At 38.3% G+C, this 19,272-nt stretch overlaps 1 protein-coding gene and 2 long non-coding RNA genes across 6 annotated transcripts; 2 read left to right on the top strand and 1 right to left on the bottom strand.

Moving 5' to 3' along the window:
* Window positions 1–9: 9 nt before the first annotated feature.
* On the bottom strand, window positions 10–10,321 carry hmgb1b (high mobility group box 1b). 4 transcript variants are annotated; one of them, XM_040037621.1, is made up of 6 exons: window positions 10,308–10,321; window positions 3,574–3,651; window positions 2,333–2,488; window positions 2,088–2,233; window positions 1,799–1,973; window positions 10–1,700 (listed from the first exon to the last, which is right to left on the bottom strand). In XM_040037621.1, the coding sequence occupies exons 3-6, from the start codon at window positions 2,477–2,479 to the stop codon at window positions 1,569–1,571; spliced, it is 600 nt and encodes a 199-aa protein (XP_039893555.1). In that variant the 5' UTR covers window positions 2,480–2,488; window positions 3,574–3,651; window positions 10,308–10,321; the 3' UTR covers window positions 10–1,568. The 4 variants fall into 4 exon arrangements, with proteins under 4 accessions (XP_039893555.1, XP_039893554.1, XP_039893556.1 ...); XM_040037620.1 differs by lacking the exon at window positions 10,308–10,321 and having other exon boundaries at window positions 3,574–3,808; XM_040037622.1 differs by lacking the exons at window positions 3,574–3,651; window positions 10,308–10,321 and adding an exon at window positions 3,110–3,235.
* Window positions 10,322–16,877: 6,556 nt separating this feature from the next.
* Window positions 16,878–18,088, top strand: LOC120737125. The gene is made up of 3 exons (XR_005696676.1): window positions 16,878–16,940; window positions 17,330–17,560; window positions 18,005–18,088. It is a non-coding gene; the product is annotated as an uncharacterized LOC120737125 (long non-coding RNA).
* Window positions 18,089–18,153: 65 nt separating this feature from the next.
* On the top strand, window positions 18,154–19,209 carry LOC120737124. The gene is made up of 3 exons (XR_005696675.1): window positions 18,154–18,278; window positions 18,362–18,407; window positions 18,483–19,209. It is a non-coding gene; the product is annotated as an uncharacterized LOC120737124 (long non-coding RNA).
* The last annotated feature ends 63 nt before the right edge of the window (window positions 19,210–19,272 follow it).

Here is a 19,272-nt window from a genome sequence, read left to right as displayed (position 1 = left end):
CAAAACAAGTGTAGTTTAAAGTTTTTTAATGCCACACACACACATACACATACAGGTTTTTTATATCATGGCGCCACCTTCTGGATTGAGGTTGCTCAAACTACTGTAGCATGATCGATGTTTCTTACTTTCCAGAGAGTTTATAAAACATTGCTGAGGATGTGAATGCCTTAGCACTTTGCAAATAACAGCCATTGGGCAATATCTTTTTCTTAAATTGTTAAAATCAATAAAAGTTTGTTTATTTTCCAATAGAACAATGTGATATCCTTAATTGTGTTCGTATTACTTGCTATTGTCAAATATCTGACCTTCTGGTTTAATAATACTATGAGTCCAGTACTGGTAAGTAAGAATTATTACTTGTCAATTATCCTTAGTCATTTGTGCCATTAGCAATCTGTTTACATAAAAAGCCTCAAACTCTGAATTACTCATAGATTAACTAGTATTGTGAACTTGATTGAAAAAGGTACATTTATTATTCAAGACTTAAAAAATGGACTACTGACTTGACAGTTTTGCAGATAATGATGGTTATCCTCCACAAGAGGTTAAGTCTCATTTGTGAAAAAGGCAAGCTGTTTGCAGACTGCTGTATTTAAACATCTGTCTAAAAGGGAAGTGTGATATAAAGAGAAGATTGTCAAGGTAAGTCAAATCAGGAACTTGGGAGAGCTTTGCAAACAGAGAACTGAGGCCGGTGACAGAGGATTAAGATCCACCACACATGGACATCTAGTGGCTCAGTACTAGGAAAGGAGCTACAACTGCCGCATTCCTAATACTGAACCACTAGATTTTAGAGTACTTCTTGCTTTCCACTGCTGACAGGCTTTATAGAGATTCTTATTTCCTTTTACAGCAAGACCTAGAAACTTCCCACAGCGCCAAAACTATCAAATAGCTTGCTGACCGCATTTATTAGACTGCTAACAAACCTGAACCCAAGAGGAAGATGAGAAACACCCAACACAGAATTACAGATGGACTGAAGGGCCCTATTTGCATGTAATGAATATAGAATACATGGAAGTTTGGTAGTTTTTAGATATTGTGAGATGATTAAAATTAGGAGGAAAAAAAAAAAAAAACAAACTTGTTAAAAAAAAAAAAAAAAACGACCTTTATTGAAGACATTCTTGAATGTCGACAGCTGCATTTGATATTAGAGTGGTATTCAAAGAACAATAAAAAGACATTGGGACAGCACATAAAAAAATATTTTTCAAAATAAACAAAAATACACTAGCAACTCAGAAATCTCATTTTTGAGTTGGAACACCTAAGGACTAGTTACTTTCATACTTATTTGTAGTCCTCCTAGACTGTTACATAATATGGCAGGGATAAAGTACTACCACTAGAAAATTCCAAACGTAAGATATGTAGTGTTGACTTTACAAAAAAAAAACAAAAGAAAAAGAAAAGGAGAATAACACTGTACATCTTAAAAACATTAAATATACACATGATCTTGGTCAATCTGACTTCGGTTTTTCAAGATGGTGAATTGAGATATAAGGATATATGGCATAAACAAAACTGCAGGTCCCATCCCAAGTGAGCTACTCATCATCATCATCCTCATCTTCCTCTTCTTCTTCTCCTTCCTCTTCTTCTTCATCATCATCATCATCATCAGCTGCAGCAGCTGGTCCTGAATCCACTTTTCCCTTTGTGCGGTAAGCAACAATATCCTGTAACAGAGAGATAGGCTCTTTTCCATGCTCCAAAGACAATAACATTTTTCTATCAAATCAACAAGTTTAACTTCCATGTCATTTTGGATTATCACCTTGTCATATTTCTCCTTCAACTTGGCAGCCTTCTTCTCATATGGCTGCTTTTCTTCTGCAGATGAGCTATTCCACATCTCTCCCAACTTCTTTGCTGTGTCCCCAATGGAAAGGCCTGGATTTTCACTTTTTATTTTTGGGCGAAAATCTGCACAGAAGAGGAAAAATGCAGACCTGTGGGGGGAAAAGAAGGAAACGGAAAGAAAAAACAAAAACGTTGCCGTTTAATTGCTCAAAATACCCCTACAGTCTGAAAGAAAATGAGAAAGTGTAGATTATGGCACATACGGTGGTCTCTTGGGGGCATTGGGGTCCTTGAATCGCTTCTTCTTCTGGCCCTTGGGAGGCACGTAATTCTTCATTTCCCGCTCATAACGCAACTTGTCTTGCTTGGCCATGTCTTCAAACTTGCCTTTCTCTTTTGGTGACATTGTCTTTGGAGAAACACAGCCAGTTTTAAACAATCTAAAAAATAAAATACTGAATTTAGAAAACTGAAAATAAAATCTAATATTATGAATAATTCCTTTTACCTTCCATCGCTCAGAGCATTTCTTGGAGAACTCTGAGAAGTTGACACTGGCATCAGGGTGTTTCTTCTTATGCTCCTCCCGGCATGTCTGCACAAAGTAGGCATATGAGGACATTTTGCCCCTCGGCTTCTTTGGATCCTTCCCCATTTTGGCTTACTAAATTTTAAGGAGAGAAAATACAGTTTTAAATTCAAAGTATACCAGCACTTTCATGCAATGTAAGTAATAGCATCTGAATGGCCCTCGCCAATTGTCTGCCTCCTACTCCATCAGTTCCTCACATCTATTGTTTAAACTGGGTGGTGGGAGGAGGGTGCCTGGGGTGACTGATGATCCATTGTATGAAGAGGCTAGCATTTATTAAAACTACAATCAGCTACACATTACTGGCGCGTTAGATCAAACGTTTACCTATACAAGCTAGTAAAAACAGTATAGTGCTGCTTAATTTTAGCACTCCGACAATATAACGTGAAGCTAACCGGCTAAAGGTTCTACGTGAACACATTAGCGTCCACCTCATTTGATTGTTCATTAGCTTTTAGCCATCTTGCTTTGTGTCCTCTTGCTATCAGCGTTAGCCTTCAAGCTAGGCTAGCATGTCACGGTGCTCATCTCGGGAGACGATTATGAAAATGGCTGATTAGACTGCTAACAATGGCTAGCTGCCCGTTTTTCAAACACCCCTTACGTCCTTCAGGACAAATTTGCCTGTTACTGCTGTCACCCATCTAAACGCTAAATATTATTCGACTAAAAGTTTAGTGAAAGCCGTACTAATGCCGGAGAATGATGCTCTGCCTGTATCACCGTACTCCGGTTGCCTCAGCACCAGTCAACGGTATTAACCTACATTCAACAGCCAGCTAGCGCTAGCCTTTATGGTAGCATCCAGCCACCTTTAGCACGCACCACAGCAGCGGACGTTACGTTAAGCGAAGTGTGGCAGACAGTTAACTCGACCATCAGGGCTCTTGTCCTTTAACCCAATGGGCACTTTATTTTAGTTATTACTCATGGCCGTGGTGAATGTCACTGTACGGTAACTACTTAGCCAAGTTAGCAAGATAACGTTAAACACCAGGAGCGTGATACTGAGTTAGCATCCCATTCAGCTCAGCCATACAACCAACTACGTACAACGTTAATGTATACTGTGCAAAGCATATCCCAGAGCATCGTTTCATTCATAAGAGCCGCACACTATTCGCTTTGTTTAAGATTACGTTTATAGTGCTTACCCCTACAGCGCTATATGAGGCCAGCCGCACGTCGGTACGTCTCAAACAATGGGACGAAAAGCACCGTCAGTGCGCGGTCTTTCGGCTGCGAGAATCCGTCTGTGTTTATTCTGTGTGTTGGGCACCGGCTGTCGGACATTGGCTGCCGCCAACTCCTTGGAGTATCTTATTGGACACGCGCTGTCAGTCCTGCTTGTTGAACGGTTGGTTGTTCAAAACACGGCGGTGTGATGGCGCTCGGCTTGAATGGCAGTGAGTTTAACTGCAGGGAAACACAAACGGAAAGAAATGCAGAGCCCATTAGTAAAAAACAAAAAGGAAAGACTAGCAATTTTAAGTTACTCCTAAGCTTACGTTAAAGGAGCATTATCAGCGAATCATATCGTTTACGTAACACACTGCTTTGAGAAAGAGTGTTTGTCCCCGTTCTGATTTATTTATTGTCTATTTTACCACATGTGCATGTTAAAGCAAGTTTTAATATTAGACAAGAATAAATTAAAAATGTTTTTAAATGATAGTTTCATTTATTCAGCGAAATATTAATTATTATTAAATATTAATGAATTAGGTATGATTTAACACATTTTTTGAAAAGCGGAGTTCAATTTCACTGGCTATGGAAAGCACTTAATTAGGTTTTGACAAAATGAAGTGGTCTTTAGTGATGTGCGATTCCACTGATTTCCTTTCCGATCCGATACCAAGTAAACTCCAGGGTGGTATCGACGATACTGATCCGATACCAATACTTTGTACAAAAACTTAATGTTTCAGAATCAGAATCAGAATCAGAAAGGGTTTTATTGCCAAATGTTGAGCGGGTTTACAACATTAGGAAATTGCTGCGGTGCTTCAGTGCAAACATACTGTTATAAATTAAGCTTAAATAGACATGAAAATAAAAATGAGAATAAGAATTAAAAGTGCTAAGTAGATAGATAGATATATACATGATATATACATGAGTGCAGGTGGTGATCAGTGCCAAACATGGAATGATGCAGTGAACACAGCGTAGGGTCATGTGTTAGTGGTGGGAACAGTTATACGGTTATTGTTCATGTGTTCAACAGCAGAGGGGAAGAAACTGTTCTTATGGCGAGAGGTTCTGGTGCGAATGGACCGGAGCCTCCTGCCTGAGGGGAGCAGGTCAAACAGACTGTGTCCAGGGTGAGAAGGGTCAGCTGTGATCCGAGCTGCACGCCCCAGTGTCCTGGAGGTGTACAGGTCCTGCAGAGATGGGAGTCTGCAGCCAATCACCTTCTCAGCAGAGCGCACAACACGCTGCAGTCTCATTGTCTGCATTGTATTTCATAATACAATATATAATTGTATTATTGTATTTCATAATACAATATATAATTGTATTATGTAATTGTAATAATAATATAATAATATAGCTTCATAATGATTACAGAACATTAGACTACTTGTTCTCATTGCTTAATAATGCAGAATTATCATATAGAAATTTTAAAAAAAAAACTTGAAGTTGTGCTCTATTTGAGCATGTTGCCTGCCTGCAACACTAAAGGACTCCGCGAGATACGTCTGCCTCGCCCTAGCAGCACCTGTCCCTCTCCTCCTCTTCAGTTCACCTCAACATAAGCTCATCATATTCTGTGATATGATTTACTCTGAGGTGTTTGACGAGGTTAGTGGTGTTGCCACAACACCTCACTGTCTTGCCACATGTATCGCAAACCGCGTCTTGGCTGTTTGTGGATGTAAAATACATCCGCACATGACTCTGTTAACACTCTGCCATTGTTGTGAGTGCGTACGCCAAGGGGCTGCCACACATTTATGCAGGGTGGGCCATTTATATGGATACAACGTAATAAAATGGGAATGGTTGGTGATATTAAAGTCCTGTTTGTGGCACATTAGTATATGTGAGGGGGCAAACTCCTCAAGATGGGTGGTGACCATGGTGGCCATTTAGAAGTCAGCCATCTTGGATATAACTTTTGTTTTTTCAATAGGAAGAGGGCCATGTGACACATCAGCCTTATTGGTAATGTCACAAGAAAAACAATGGTGTGCTTGGTTTCAACGTAACTTTATTCTTTCATGAGTTATTTACAAGTTTCTGACCACTTATAAAATGTGTTCAATGTGCTGCCCATTGTGTTGGATTGTGAATGCAACCCTCTTCTCCCACTCTTCACACACTGATAGCAACACCGCAGGAGAAATGCCAGCACAGGCATCCAGTATCCGTAGTTTTAGGTGCTGCACATCTCATATCTTCACACCATAGACAATTGCCTTCAGATGACCCCCAAAGATAAAAGTCTAAGCGGGACCTTGGGGGCCATTCAACTGGCCTACGACGACCAATCCACTTTCCAGGAAACTTCATCTATAGGAATGCTCGGACCTGGCACCCATAATGTGGTGGTGCACCATCTTGCTGGAAAAGGTCAGGGAACGTGCCAGCTTCAGTGCATAAAGAGGGAAACACATCATCATGTAACATGTAGCATCATGTACAGCCGTGTTTCACATATGACTATGAAAGGCGTAAGAGGAAGTAGTTCCTTCCAATTTAGACGATCCGAATGATATAGTTTCTTTCCTTTTAATGATAAACTACAAATTTACTCCAAAGTACTAAAATATCGATATTTTAATATGAGAATCGATTCTACAACATAACTTACTGGTGTCAGAAGAATCGATATTTCAGTATCGATCCGCACACCACTAGTGGTCTTAAAGATCTCAAAAAGCACATCATGCAACAACTTTGTACAGGAAACCTTCCCAGGATTTTCCAGCCTACTAAAAGGACTCAAAAGAGTGGATTGACAACTCGTCCATGAGGTCATAAAAGAACCCAGAGCAATATCTAAAAAAAACTCGCAGTCTCACTTCCTTCAGTTATCCTGCATTTCAGATTAAGTCGGAATTTCCAAGTTCCCAGTTGCAATTGTTATATTTATTTCAGTTCAATTAATTAACTTTTTATTTTTGGGCGAAAATCTGCACAGAAGAGGAAAAATGCAGACCTGTGGGGGGAAAGAAGGAAACAGAAAAAACAAAAACAAAAACGTTGCCGTTTAATTGCTCAAAATACCCCTACAGTCTGAAAGAAAATGAGAAAGTGTAGATTATGGCACATACGGTGGTCTCTTGGGGGCATTGGGGTCCTTGAATCGCTTTGTCTTCTGGCCCTTGGGAGGCACGTAATTCTTCATTTCCCGCTCATAACGCAACTTGTCTTGCTTGGCCATGTCTTCAAACTTGCCTTTCTCTTTTGGTGACATTGTCTTTGGAGAAACACAGCCAGTTTTAAACAATCTAAAAAATAAAATACTGAATTTAGAAAAAAATATTTTAATTACAACAACAGTTGCCTTAAGATGTTTTTTTTTTGTTGGTCTGGAATGTCCCTTCGACTCCAGTTTTCTTTTCTGAAAGTATACCAGCCCCACCAACCTGCAACTGTGCATAATACAAATACAGCATATTACAAAAAGCAAGTATTATGCTGTATTGTTTGCGACACAGGAATGGCTCTTCCTTGTTGAGAAGCAAATCAAATCCTGTTTTTCTTTATATTTATTACTAAAACTCGGGAGTAACATCCCTCCTGAGTTCTGTCACCCAACGTATGAGGTAACTGGAATGTGCCAATAAGGTCAGTGTTCATAATTCAACAATAAGAAAGAGACTGGGGAAAAAAGTAGCATCCATGGGTGAGTTTACTGCTGATCAACAAGAATACATAGGCTTGTCTTGCATTTGCCAAAAAACATCCTCCAAAGAACATCCCAAAACTTTTGAGAAAATATTCTGTGGACTGATGGGACAAAAGTACAACTTTTTGGAAGCCTTGCATTAAACTAGCATAGCATTTCATAAAAAGGACATCATATCAGCAGTCAGACATGGTGGTGCTAATGTGATGATTTCAGGATGCTATACTGCTTCAGGTTCTGGCCAACTTGTCGAAACTGATGGAACCATGAATTCTGCTTTCTATCAGAAAATCCTGAAGAATAATATCCGGCCATCAGTTTGTGACCCAAAGCTGTGAAGTACAGTTTGGTTATGCACAAGACTAAGTCTCTGAATGTCTCAAAAAATAATAAATAAAAGGATGGTTTTAGAGCGGCCCACTCAGAGACCAAGGTTAAATCCAATTGAAATGCTTTTGCGTGGCCTTAAACAGGTCATTCATGTTTTAAAATCCTTCACTGGGCCTAAATTAAAACAATTCCAAGACTCATTGCCAGTTATCACAAATGCTTGATTGTATATACTATAGTCATTGCTGCCAAAAGTGGTCAAACTAGTTATTAGGTTTAGGAAGCACTCACTTTTAAGTTAGGGAATGTAGTGTTATCATTTTTAGCAGCAGCAAAAGTAATAATAGCAAAGCTTTGAGGTGACTTCTAATAGTAAAAACTTCTGAAGTCCATTTTTTGTGTGGACAAGGATGGATGAACAAAGCCAAAATGTTAAATGTTTACCTCCTCCAACTATGAAATATCTTATTTTATGTCATGTACTATTTTTTAGAAAAACGAATCATGATATTATCTAAAGTTTAGTTTATACAGTTAAAAGATGTGTAATACAGTTGAAAGAAGTGCAGTACGGAAGAATTGCCCATTTCTCTTTTAATGTTTTTTATTTATAAAATGTTCAGGAACTATTAAATCTATTGCTGTAAGTTATTTCTCTTTGAATTGTTGATGAGTTGAATATTGATTACCGAAAAATATACCCAAATGTACTTAGTTACTACCCACTATCACCAGTAACAGACATATAAGGCGCCTGTAACAATGCTAAATTTTTAATTCAACATCTCCCCTGCTGTGCTTCTGTTTAAATGTTGTAGGTCTCCATAACCACAGTGCATACTACATCCTGCTTGGATCAGCTTTGACACTGTGTAGATAAAGCTTGTGTACGTATAATGCTCTAATTTTAATACCCACAGGAATTGTCAGCATATGCTTTTCATCAGGATACCAATGAAGTAACTTTTCATCTAAAAATTAAATGGATTTAAATACACTGAAATCAGCTATAAGAGGAGATGCTAGAACAAACCAGCAGTCACCAATGGCAACGCAAGGTAATGTTAAACCAAGGATAGGTAAACACAAAAAGAAACCCAGTATGGAACTGAAAATGTTTTCTTGCATTTATTTTGCATGTTATTGTAACATCAAGAGGTTTTGTTTAATTAACGTACATGTTATACCAGTTTTGTGTTTTTTAAACTTACTTATCTGCTTTTTTATGTTTTGTTTTTTCTTGTTTTAAAATGTTTAGTTTTTATTATTTTGGGGTGTTATTTTTAGTTGTTTGTGGTTGTAATATGAGTATTTGTCAGATTATAAGATTTGAGAAGTTAGGAATTGTTTTGCCCACTATCACCTGTAGCAGACATATGCAATGTTCCCTCTAAACTGCATGCGTGCGCAATTGCGCACTGATGGCACGGTCTCTGCGCAGAAAAAATCTGCGTTACGCACAAAAAAAAATCTAACCTGAATTGAAATTAAAATTAAAACTTTAACAATTCTGTTTTGCAATGTTAGTCAATAAGTGACTGGCTGCTCCAGTATGGGATTAGAACGATCCCACCTTATCCCATAGTCCAGCCAATCACGCAATTCACATTCACGTAAATGCACAGCTAATCAACGTCGTTGACAGGCTATGACAGCGTCCTTATGTGCCGACACCGGTGTTTTAGCTAGCAAAGCGGCGTGGCTGATGTGGAGTGAAGCCACGTTAATGACAACGTGTACAACCATTGGAGATGTGAGCAGGACAGACGGAACAATTGACGGAAAAAGTGTGGACTTTATACCAGTTTTTAAATTGTGTTGATCGGCCACGTAAAACCAGAGTTATGATAAAAATATATGCAATGTTTGGTTTTCTTCTGGATTACTATCGTTGTTTATATTTACTGCGGGAAGAAACGGTAAAAACATATAAGGAAAACGCTCGAAAGCACTCCAGGAAGTTTTAGGAGTGACGGCGGTTTTGAAATGCCAGAGATTTGCAACGTTTAGCGCAAATCTTGTGTAGTTAGTGTGTAGTGTAGTCAATAGTTTTGTTGTGTGCGTCAGAACAATGAGGCGACTGCTGAATGATACAGGTGTTACAGCAGTGATACATCTCCTGTTGCCAGGCCTGCAGGTATCAGGCTTTTGATGTTCTCCTTTATCTCATAGTGGACAGAAATGATTTTTTGGAGTAGCACAAATAATTTGTGTGGCATCAGATTTGATGCAGAACAGCTGGTTGTTCTGTAAATATTTTTGAAATGTTTGTTTAAAAAACGCCTTGGCAGCATTTTTAGGTAAACAGCTGCAAAAAACTTTGTTGTTTGCAAAACTCAGTAACTTTTTTAAGAAGTAACTATATAATTAATTGCCCAACATTGGTCTTTATATACTTTATTTTGCAGACAGAGAGTTACAGGACTCTCTACCAGACCACAGACTCATAATACAAGTCCGCTTTATAAAAAAAAAAAAAAAAGAAAGTTGTGTTTTCAAAATTAGAGTTTAAGTTATTTTTACTTCCAATAGTGTTAACATACTACACAGGTCATGAACAAGATGTTTTTAAATTTTCATTGTAAGTGGGCTAAAGCAGTTAATTAAAAGTAGTCTAACATAAATGTAAATGCTGTAATTTGATTATTTTAATAAACCATGTAACTTGGATGGATTCGATGCTGGCATGACCACAGTGCACACGTCTACTGTTGCTCACAGTGGTCCAAGGGATCGCTCAGGGAGTTTGTGCGTTCGCTCAGACACATGAAAAATTATAGAGAACATTGCATATAAGGCACCTTATATGTCTGTTACTATATATATAAGGCACCTCTAACAAATCCTTATAATGCAAGCACATGCACCACAGTCACAATATCCCATTTTATACTCTCTTATTAAACAGATGCACCAATTACTACTCATGTTTTACGTGGCAATTTTGACCAAATTGACTAACAGTAAATTTTCCAGTATGCTTTTGTTTTATGTGATTTTTGAAGTCCATGTTAATATTTCAAGCAAAATCTGCATAATATTAAAATTACAGAGAACTACAGAACTTAGAAGTACAGATTCATTTTTTTAGTACAAGTCTACATTTTAATAGATCAAAAAGTAACATTTATTTTAAGCACAGTTACATTACAGAGGTATACAGTAGCCTGTGTTATACTGTGTTAATATGTAGATCAAAAAGTTTAATTTGAACTCAGCTTTAGATGTGCCATGTCTACACTGATTGAAATACTTAAAAAAAAAGTAGTTACAGTATAGTAGTATTTTTTCCAGGGGGGAAACAGTGGTGGGATCCATATGAAACAACTCACAAAAGGCAATTCGTCTACCAGCCAAGTTCAGCTGCAGATATTTTCCTGTAAGTAAAATCATGGACTTATGAGGCTCTAAATAAGCATACACATTATGCATGGTTGTGTGTGTAATTATGTGTCTGTGCTGGTACTTATGTAGGAAGCCCCTGTCAACGTCATTGATAGACTCATATTCACAGTCTGGACCTTTTGGTTCAAGTATATACAGTAAGGACTTTAGCTGGAAGCCTGCCTGTAAACCTGAATGCATTCGTACAGGAACAGCCTCAGGGCAGAGGAGAAATAACCCACATCCCAGCAAGGTTAGCACCAACCCTCAGTTTTTACATTTATAGTGAAATGGCATGCTTGACCTTTCACAGTGTATTGTAACCTTTAAATTAAGCTATTTTCCCCCAAGTCTTTCATGATGTGGAGGCTGCCAAGGGATGTTGCAAGAAACTCTGACCATATTGCATTCCCTTTGAAATGCCTCCCTTCTGAGAGTGAGATCCGTAAGGCCCTAACCGCACAGTACCTCTCCACTTACAAATGTGACTTCATGGGTACACCTCAAGGTACACAATTTTCAGTCAATCTCATGTACGAGAACTCGTCAGAATGGCTGACTACATCTGTGCACACAGGAATATCCAGATGTCATAACATTTCATGACATTTCTCTCTACAGTTCATTTTCCATTTGCCATTCATTTTCTTTTTGTCATGGTATTTTCTTCTTGACAGAGTACAATGACACTGAAAAAGCAGCCAGATGGTTTGCACCTATGCACAACAGGCACCGCATATCACTCTCTACTGACACTGTGATGAGGGCCAATTATCGCCAGCCAAACCAAAAATCTGAACTCATGGTCAGTGTTTCTCACTGCTGCAAAACAGATCCAAATGTGACCTGCCCCGGTATAGGTACTGTCTACTCAAAAACTATAGAAGATGCATGTAAACAGCAGCTCTGGTGATTTGCAGTGTATTAGATGATGATTGTCTATGTTACAGTTCCCACTGTTGTACCAAGAAACTTGCAGATTCAGAAGAATCGTGCTAATGTAACAACCTATGACCATTTTTTCGGAAAGCCAGTCAATACTGTCACATCTGTGATGAAGTCTCTGACACCCCAGGAGCTGGAGCAGTTACACAGAATTATACCTAAAAGGGGTTAGCACCAGTTTATTTTATTTATTTATTTATTTATTTATTTGATGTTTTAGCTTTATAACAGATTGTTCAGTGATTGTGGTTTGACAGATGTGCTTATGTTGGTTTTTATCTTTTGGCTTTACAGAGCAGGAGGCTCTAAAAGTGGTTTTGAGTAAAGATGTCTATCCAAACAATAAGGAGAAAGTCAATAAACTTCCAGCAGCTGTGCGTAACTCAGACTCGCCAGAGTGGAGATCAAGCTGGCCAGGACCTCACTGAATTTCATCATTTTATATTAGCTGTTTGTGTTTTTATGTAATCTCAGTTCACTCTATAAAATCAGCACAATAATATTATGAATTAAAGATGAAAGAATTCATTTTTGCTGATCTAGTTTTTGTGTGTGTGATAATTGTGACCTAACGTCTGTGCCCAATAATCAAATGTTCTCGTGCTCCTCTTAGTATTCCCCAATCGGACTTAACTCAATTCTTATACAGCTTGATAACAATAAAAGAAAAATGCTTAACCTTTGCTGACACATACAGGGAGTGCAGAATTATTAGGCAAGTTGTATTTTTGAGGAATAATTTTATTATTGAACAACAACCATGTTCTCAATGAACCCAAAAAACTCGTTAATATCAAAGCTGAATGTTTTTGGAAGTAGTTTTTAGTTTGTTTTTAGTTTTAGCTATTTTAGGGGGATATCTGTGTGTGCAGGTGACTATTACTGTGCATAATTATTAGGCAACTTAACAAAAAACAAATATATACCCATTTCAATTATTTTACCAGTGAAACCAATATAACATCTCCACATTCACAAATATACATTTCTGACATTCAAAAACAAAACAAAAACAAATCAGCGACCAATATAGCCACCTTTCTTTGCAAGGACACTCAAAAGCCTGCCATCCATGGATTCTGTCAGTGTTTTGATCTGTTCACCATCAACATTGCGTGCAGCAGCAACCACAGCCTCCCAGACACTGTTCAGAGAGGTGTACTGTTTTCCCTCCTTGTAAATCTCACATTTGATGATGGACCACAGGTTCTCAATGGGGTCCAGATCAGGTGAACAAGGATGGCCATGTCATTAGTTTTTCTTCTTTTATACTCTTTCTTGCCAGCCACGCTGTGGAGTACTTGGTGTGTGATGGAGCATCGTCCTGCATGAAAATCATGTTTTTCTTGAAGGATGCAGACTTCTTCCTGTACCACTGCTTGAAGAAGGTGTCTTCCAGAAACTGGCAGTAGGACTGGGAGTTGAGCTTGACTCCATCCTCAACCCGAAAAGGCCCCACAAGCTCATCTTTGATGATACCAGCCCAAACCAGTACTCCACCTCCACCTTGCTGGCGTCTGAGTCGGACTGGAGCTCTCTGCCCTTTACCAATCCAGCCACGGGCCCATCCATCTGGCCCATCAAGACTCACTCTCATTTCATCAGTCCATAAAACCTTAGAAAAATCAGTTTTGAGATATTTCTTGGCCCAGTCTTGACGTTTCAGCTTGTGTGTCTTGTTCAGTGGTGGTCGTCTTTCAGCCTTTCTTACCTTGGCCATGTCTCTGAGTATTGCACACCTTGTGCTTTTGGGCACTCCAGTGATGTTGCAGCTCTGAAATATGGCCAAACTGGTGGCAAGTGGCATCTTGGCAGCTGCACGCTTGACTTTTCTCAGTTCATGGGCAGTTATTTTGCGCCTTGGTTTTTCCACACGCTTCTTGCGACCCTGTTGACTATTTTGAATGAAACGCTTGATTGTTCGATGATCACGCTTCAGAAGCTTTGCAATTTTGAGACTGCTGCATCCCTCTGCAAGATATCTCACTATTTTTGACTTTTCTGAGCCTGTCAAGTCCTTCTTTTGACCCATTTTGCCAAAGGAAAGGAAGTTGCCTAATAATTATGCACACCTGATATAGGGTGTTGATGTCATTAGACCACACCCCTTCTCATTACAGAGATGCACATCACCTAATATGCTTAATTGGTAGTAGGCTTTCGAGCCTATACAGCTTGGAGTAAGACAACATGCATGAAGAGGATGATGTGGACAAAATACTCATTTGCCTAATAATTCTGCACTCCCTGTATTAGCAACTGTAGGTGTGCAATGTAAATTAAACGAAGTGAAAGTTAAAACGTGGCACAGTAGTTTAAAATACAGCACAATATCTCAATAGCTTATTTTTATCCATTTGCAATGTTTACATGATCACAGCCCTGATTCTTTGCAAGCACTGGGTCTTGTTTTGAGCTGTGTAGTCTCAGTTGTCACTTTTGGTGTCTTAGTTACCACGGGGCCACCTGCTCTGTTCAGGTGTAATGCATAAGTGAGTATCAGGTGAGCTAGTGTAAGATCTGACTGATTAACGTCTGTTTGGAGGTCTCTTTGAAGAAATGTTTAACACTAAAATGTGCCTTTTACGTCACACCAACCTTTAAGATACAGGAATTAAAAAGAATGCCTTTGGAGAAAAAGGTTCGCTCTTCTTCAGCTTCGGGAAGATTAGAGACTCAACATGTACACAGGTAATCTGCTCTGTTATTGTTTACCCTGCCGCCACTGGAAATCACATTGCTTTTAAATGTCAGCTCTAACAGAGTTTAAATGTCTATACAAGTGATAAAAGTTGAAGCCTTGCTTTATTCTCAGTCTTGGTTACAAAATGTTTGCTGTAGTCATGGGGCTTGTGTTACCATCTGTGATAGTACTTAGTAGTTATCCTGTAATGCAGGAAGCACTGTCACCTGGGAACCATAATCACATTCCTAGGATTAAACAGATCATATGCAACATCGCTAATGTTTCTTTTTCAAACGTGAGAATTTTGATTCTTCTAATAAGTCCCTTCTTGTATAACTGAAGGTCAAACGTTACTTACCCATATATCAAATCCTCCAGCATCCTCTCAGAACTGAGTGGTTTAGAGGAGAGGACAAGAAACACATCTGGGCTTGGATATCGGGATGAGAAAGCAGATGATTCTTCAGTACCAAGACAACTGACTGACAGCGAGGATGGAAAAGAACAGCCTGACTGGTTGGTGAAAGAGCTGCTCAAACAGAGCAGACGGAGACACTCTGTCACACTCGGAGATAATGAGAAAATCACGAGACAGCAATATCACCTCATCAATTCAACTTACAACCTCAAGGTAAAAATCTAAATATCAAGCTAAATGCGAAATGAAATGAGTGAATAAATGTTAACCAAACCATCTCTCCAAGAACAAAGTCCAGATGGGATAACATCATTATAGATTTTCACCCCTTGCCCATGAGCTTTCTTTTCTAGAGTTGCTACATTTAGCCTGAAGATGTCACTAGAGTGCTGCAGTTCTGAACTTGACTTTACAGACCATGTTACAGATCCCGAAGAGCTTTTAAACTTGACTACAGCTGAAGCACATCCTACCAGTAGCAGCATGGATGTGAGCTAATGCCAAAAATGCAATTTTAAATCAAGTTGATGATCAATTTACTTGCTCCCTGACAGCACATCGGGCAGGACAATCTATCCCAGAGCCCAGGATGGCCATGTTTCAGGCCAAAGTAAAACAAACATTGTGGCTGAGCCAACTACTTAAAAGGTCCCCAGTAGATTCAAATTCAAGCTTTCAAGCTGACAAAAATGATAGAATTATGTGGGAGGCTGGTGCAAATGCAGCAGCTCAACTTTGTGGGTTTCAGTTGCAGATGTCAGTCAGACTCCTAGCTAATGTAATGAGCAGTGCGCCTTAACAGATTAGGCAGAAAAGGCTCAGGAGTTCAAAGTTATGCATCTCTTATAAAGGGATCTGCAAAGCAGTCGAGGTTATGTGAACACTTTTAGTCCTTCCATCACTCTGACTGATTAAACAATTATCTCCCCAGTTCAGGAGATACCGTGGGGAAACCTCAACCCTAGTTTCATCCTTGAGGAATTAGGCTGTTTATCCGTGTTATTTATTAATGATAGATCAAAGAGCTTCATGGATCAAGGACCAGTTGCTAGGAAACCATGGAAAATCTGAGGATAGGCCATTAACACAGAGAGCATGGCCTGCCATCCGGCCTTGTGGAAGCGTCTTTGAGACATGACATTGCTGGTGGTGCCTGTGGTGACCATTACAGATAGTAATTATACTCTGAGGTTGAGCCCTAATCATATGTGCTGATAATGGTTCAGTGTAAAATAAATATATACATAAAAAAATAAATACTTTTAATTTGCATTTTTAGCACTCAGATTTTAAGAACTGCTTAAATGGAGTGAAAAAAAAATGGAAGAAGCATATTTGCCAATTACACTTAATTACTTGTTTTATTTTTCACCATGCTGATTTATTCTAATAATCCAGGCTGCCTTGCATAATAGTAACTGTCACAATTCCCTCCTTCTGATTAAGATTGATGAGAAAATATCACTTGAGACCCTTGAGAAACTGAAACTAGCATTTGAGGTATTGTGTGACCTCTTCTGTTTTTTAAAAAATGTATTGTCTGGTTATTCATTTCTGAAATGTGATTTAATTTTTTTTTTCTTGCAAAGGAATTTGAATCAGGTGGATTGAGATACATTGATGTGGCCAAATTTGGACCTATGATGAAGAAGTGTTTGGATTTACCTAATGCAGTAAGATAGCATCACACCTCTTTTTGCATCTCTGTCTCAGATGTTTTTTAAATCTGCCTCGTCTGTATTTCCCTTTATCTACAATTAAGGAAATTGCCTGAAGAATTTACCGTAGAAAAGTGTCAGTTCATTCTTCCACTCTTTAAATTTCACAGACCTACATGGAGATTCAAGGGTTATTTAAGAAGATTGATTATTTAGGCAAAGGGACGATTTCATGGGTGAGATTATTTATGTTTTTTTGTGAAGCATACACCCCTTCAAAACACTTTCCCATGTATGTAAACACCAGGATTATGCAATTAAAAAAAACAAAAGCTAGACAGCAGTAAAATTACTTTGGCTAGTGGGGATTTGTGAACCAAGTATAACTAATAATTATCAGAGTCCTCCTAGCCCTAGGTTGACTGTAAACTAATATATTCATCTTGTGCAGTAATAGTAATGTATCTTCCCAGGACATTGGATTATGACCTTTAATTTAATTGCAAAATTTCAGGTTAGTAAAGAAAAGGCTAAAAATAATTCCATAAAGAACTGATACAAATGTAATAATAATAATATACAGAAGAACACTGGCATTTCTAACACACAACATAATGTGATACAGGGTGAGTTCTGCACATACATGCTGCAGCAGTATAAAGGGCAGGAGGAAACTGCAAGACGCAACAACCAGGTGGCCTTCATTCTGCCAGCCACCATGAATTCCTTTAATCATGGGATTCCTATTGTCAACATCCAGTCTACTCATGATGGCACCATCGTAACAGTGCGAGAAGACGGGTGTGCTTGCCACTGGAGTCCTGAACTTAAACCCCAGAAGACCAAACACCTGTTTGTATGTTTCAGCTTGTGCACATTTACCTGAATGCTTACTGTCAACACCACTTCCTGATGATTACTTCCTGATGACTTTTTAAAGTCTGTTGCATTCAGCCTTGAGTTAAATAGTTCCTGTTGAACATTCTTTCAAACCAGCCTGCCAGTGTATATATTTTTAAAAAGATCAGTAAATTCCTAAAAGAGGCAGGTATTGTGACACTGTGGAAATAATTACTGATACTGGAATATGCAGCACATCAGCGACGAGGGCATTTAAATAAAAAAAAATTTTTGAAAAGCATTTAAACCTTTAAAATTGTTCTAACGGTGATTGTAGCATATTCATATTATTTAGCTAACATAACAAACAGCAAACTCAGAACAGCAGGTCAATTGTAATTTCAAAGTGACCTTGAATTTTGTAAATATGAGTTTTTAATGTATTTGTTAATTCTCACAGAATGAAGATCCAACAAATACAAAGTCAAAATGGGCAAGTGACTTTGCTCTGATGAGCGAGTACAACAAGCTGATGATCGCGACAGGGTAATGAGAAGTGGTGAAATAAAATTTAGTCTCATTAACTACAGGTCCTGGGCTCTGCTAAGTTTGTTTATGTAGATATCTTTACTATTGTGCAGGGACAGAGAGCTCCAGCTTTATAACCTTTTCTCTCTGGAGCCTTATTGTCAGATCAGTGAACTAGAAACAATACCCCTAACAGTGGACTACAGGTGAGCAGCAATTCTTCACGCTAGCATCGTCTTATGATTACCTAAATGAATTCTTTACACTGTGTTTGTTTTTCTGCTCATAGCTACAATGGCCAGGATAAATGCTGTGTTCTGTATGGAGACTCTGAAGTAGGTCTTGTTATTAAAAGCTGATTGAATTATCAAACAAAAATCTGGCAGAGATCTAACTGCTTTGTCTCTCAGGGATGTGTGACTATTATTTTAATATCCTCTGCTGAAGATACCTTCAGGTAATGTTGTTTTTTCAAATACTTACACTCACTTAAATTCAAGTTGTTTCTGTATATATTATGAATGCATTTGAAGATATTTTTGTGACATATTTTTGTGACTTTAAGCAAAACATTTTGGCTATTCAAAGTTAAGTATTACCTCTGATTTTCTCCACTACTAGATGATCAAAGAAAAGCCTGGGAGAGGCATTAACCATTCATAGACAATCATATGTCAGTACTTCAGTATTAGTTTTTCTCTCAAATTGTGATCTTGCTTGGTCAAAAAGAATTTGCAAGTTAAAAAGAAATACCTCAGAAGACAAGATATATTTAAAATGTGTTTGGTGATTCTAGAGCATAATACACAGCAATTAAAAGTTTGGGATGCTCTACTGAGTAATATCACCCACTTTACAATAACTCCCACACCACTTCAGTTGCATGGTAACTGCAATACTGAGGCTATTATAAGATGGCTATTATGATTTGCTTTCTTGAGATTTTCTTTTTCTCTCTTTTTTTATTTATTTTAAAGTTAAGGCCAGTTTTTCATCCTCCACTGATTGTGGAATATGGATCCTCAGTGGAGGATCCTCTACATACAATGTAAATCCAATTTACTGCTTCCTCTAGCACCGTATAATTTTCAACGTTTATATATTTATAAAAGCCAAGTGAAGAAATTTTATCATCAGTCACTTTTGGTGCCACCTGGTTTTTAACTCAGTGATTTTTATTAATTTATTTTGTTTTATTTT

Source organism: Simochromis diagramma, unplaced genomic scaffold, assembly GCF_900408965.1.
Source record: "Simochromis diagramma unplaced genomic scaffold, fSimDia1.1 OVJJ01000463.1, whole genome shotgun sequence".
In the NCBI taxonomy this organism is placed as follows: Eukaryota; Metazoa; Chordata; class Actinopteri; order Cichliformes; family Cichlidae; genus Simochromis; species Simochromis diagramma.
This window is presented reverse-complemented; position numbering and strand designations above follow the sequence as displayed.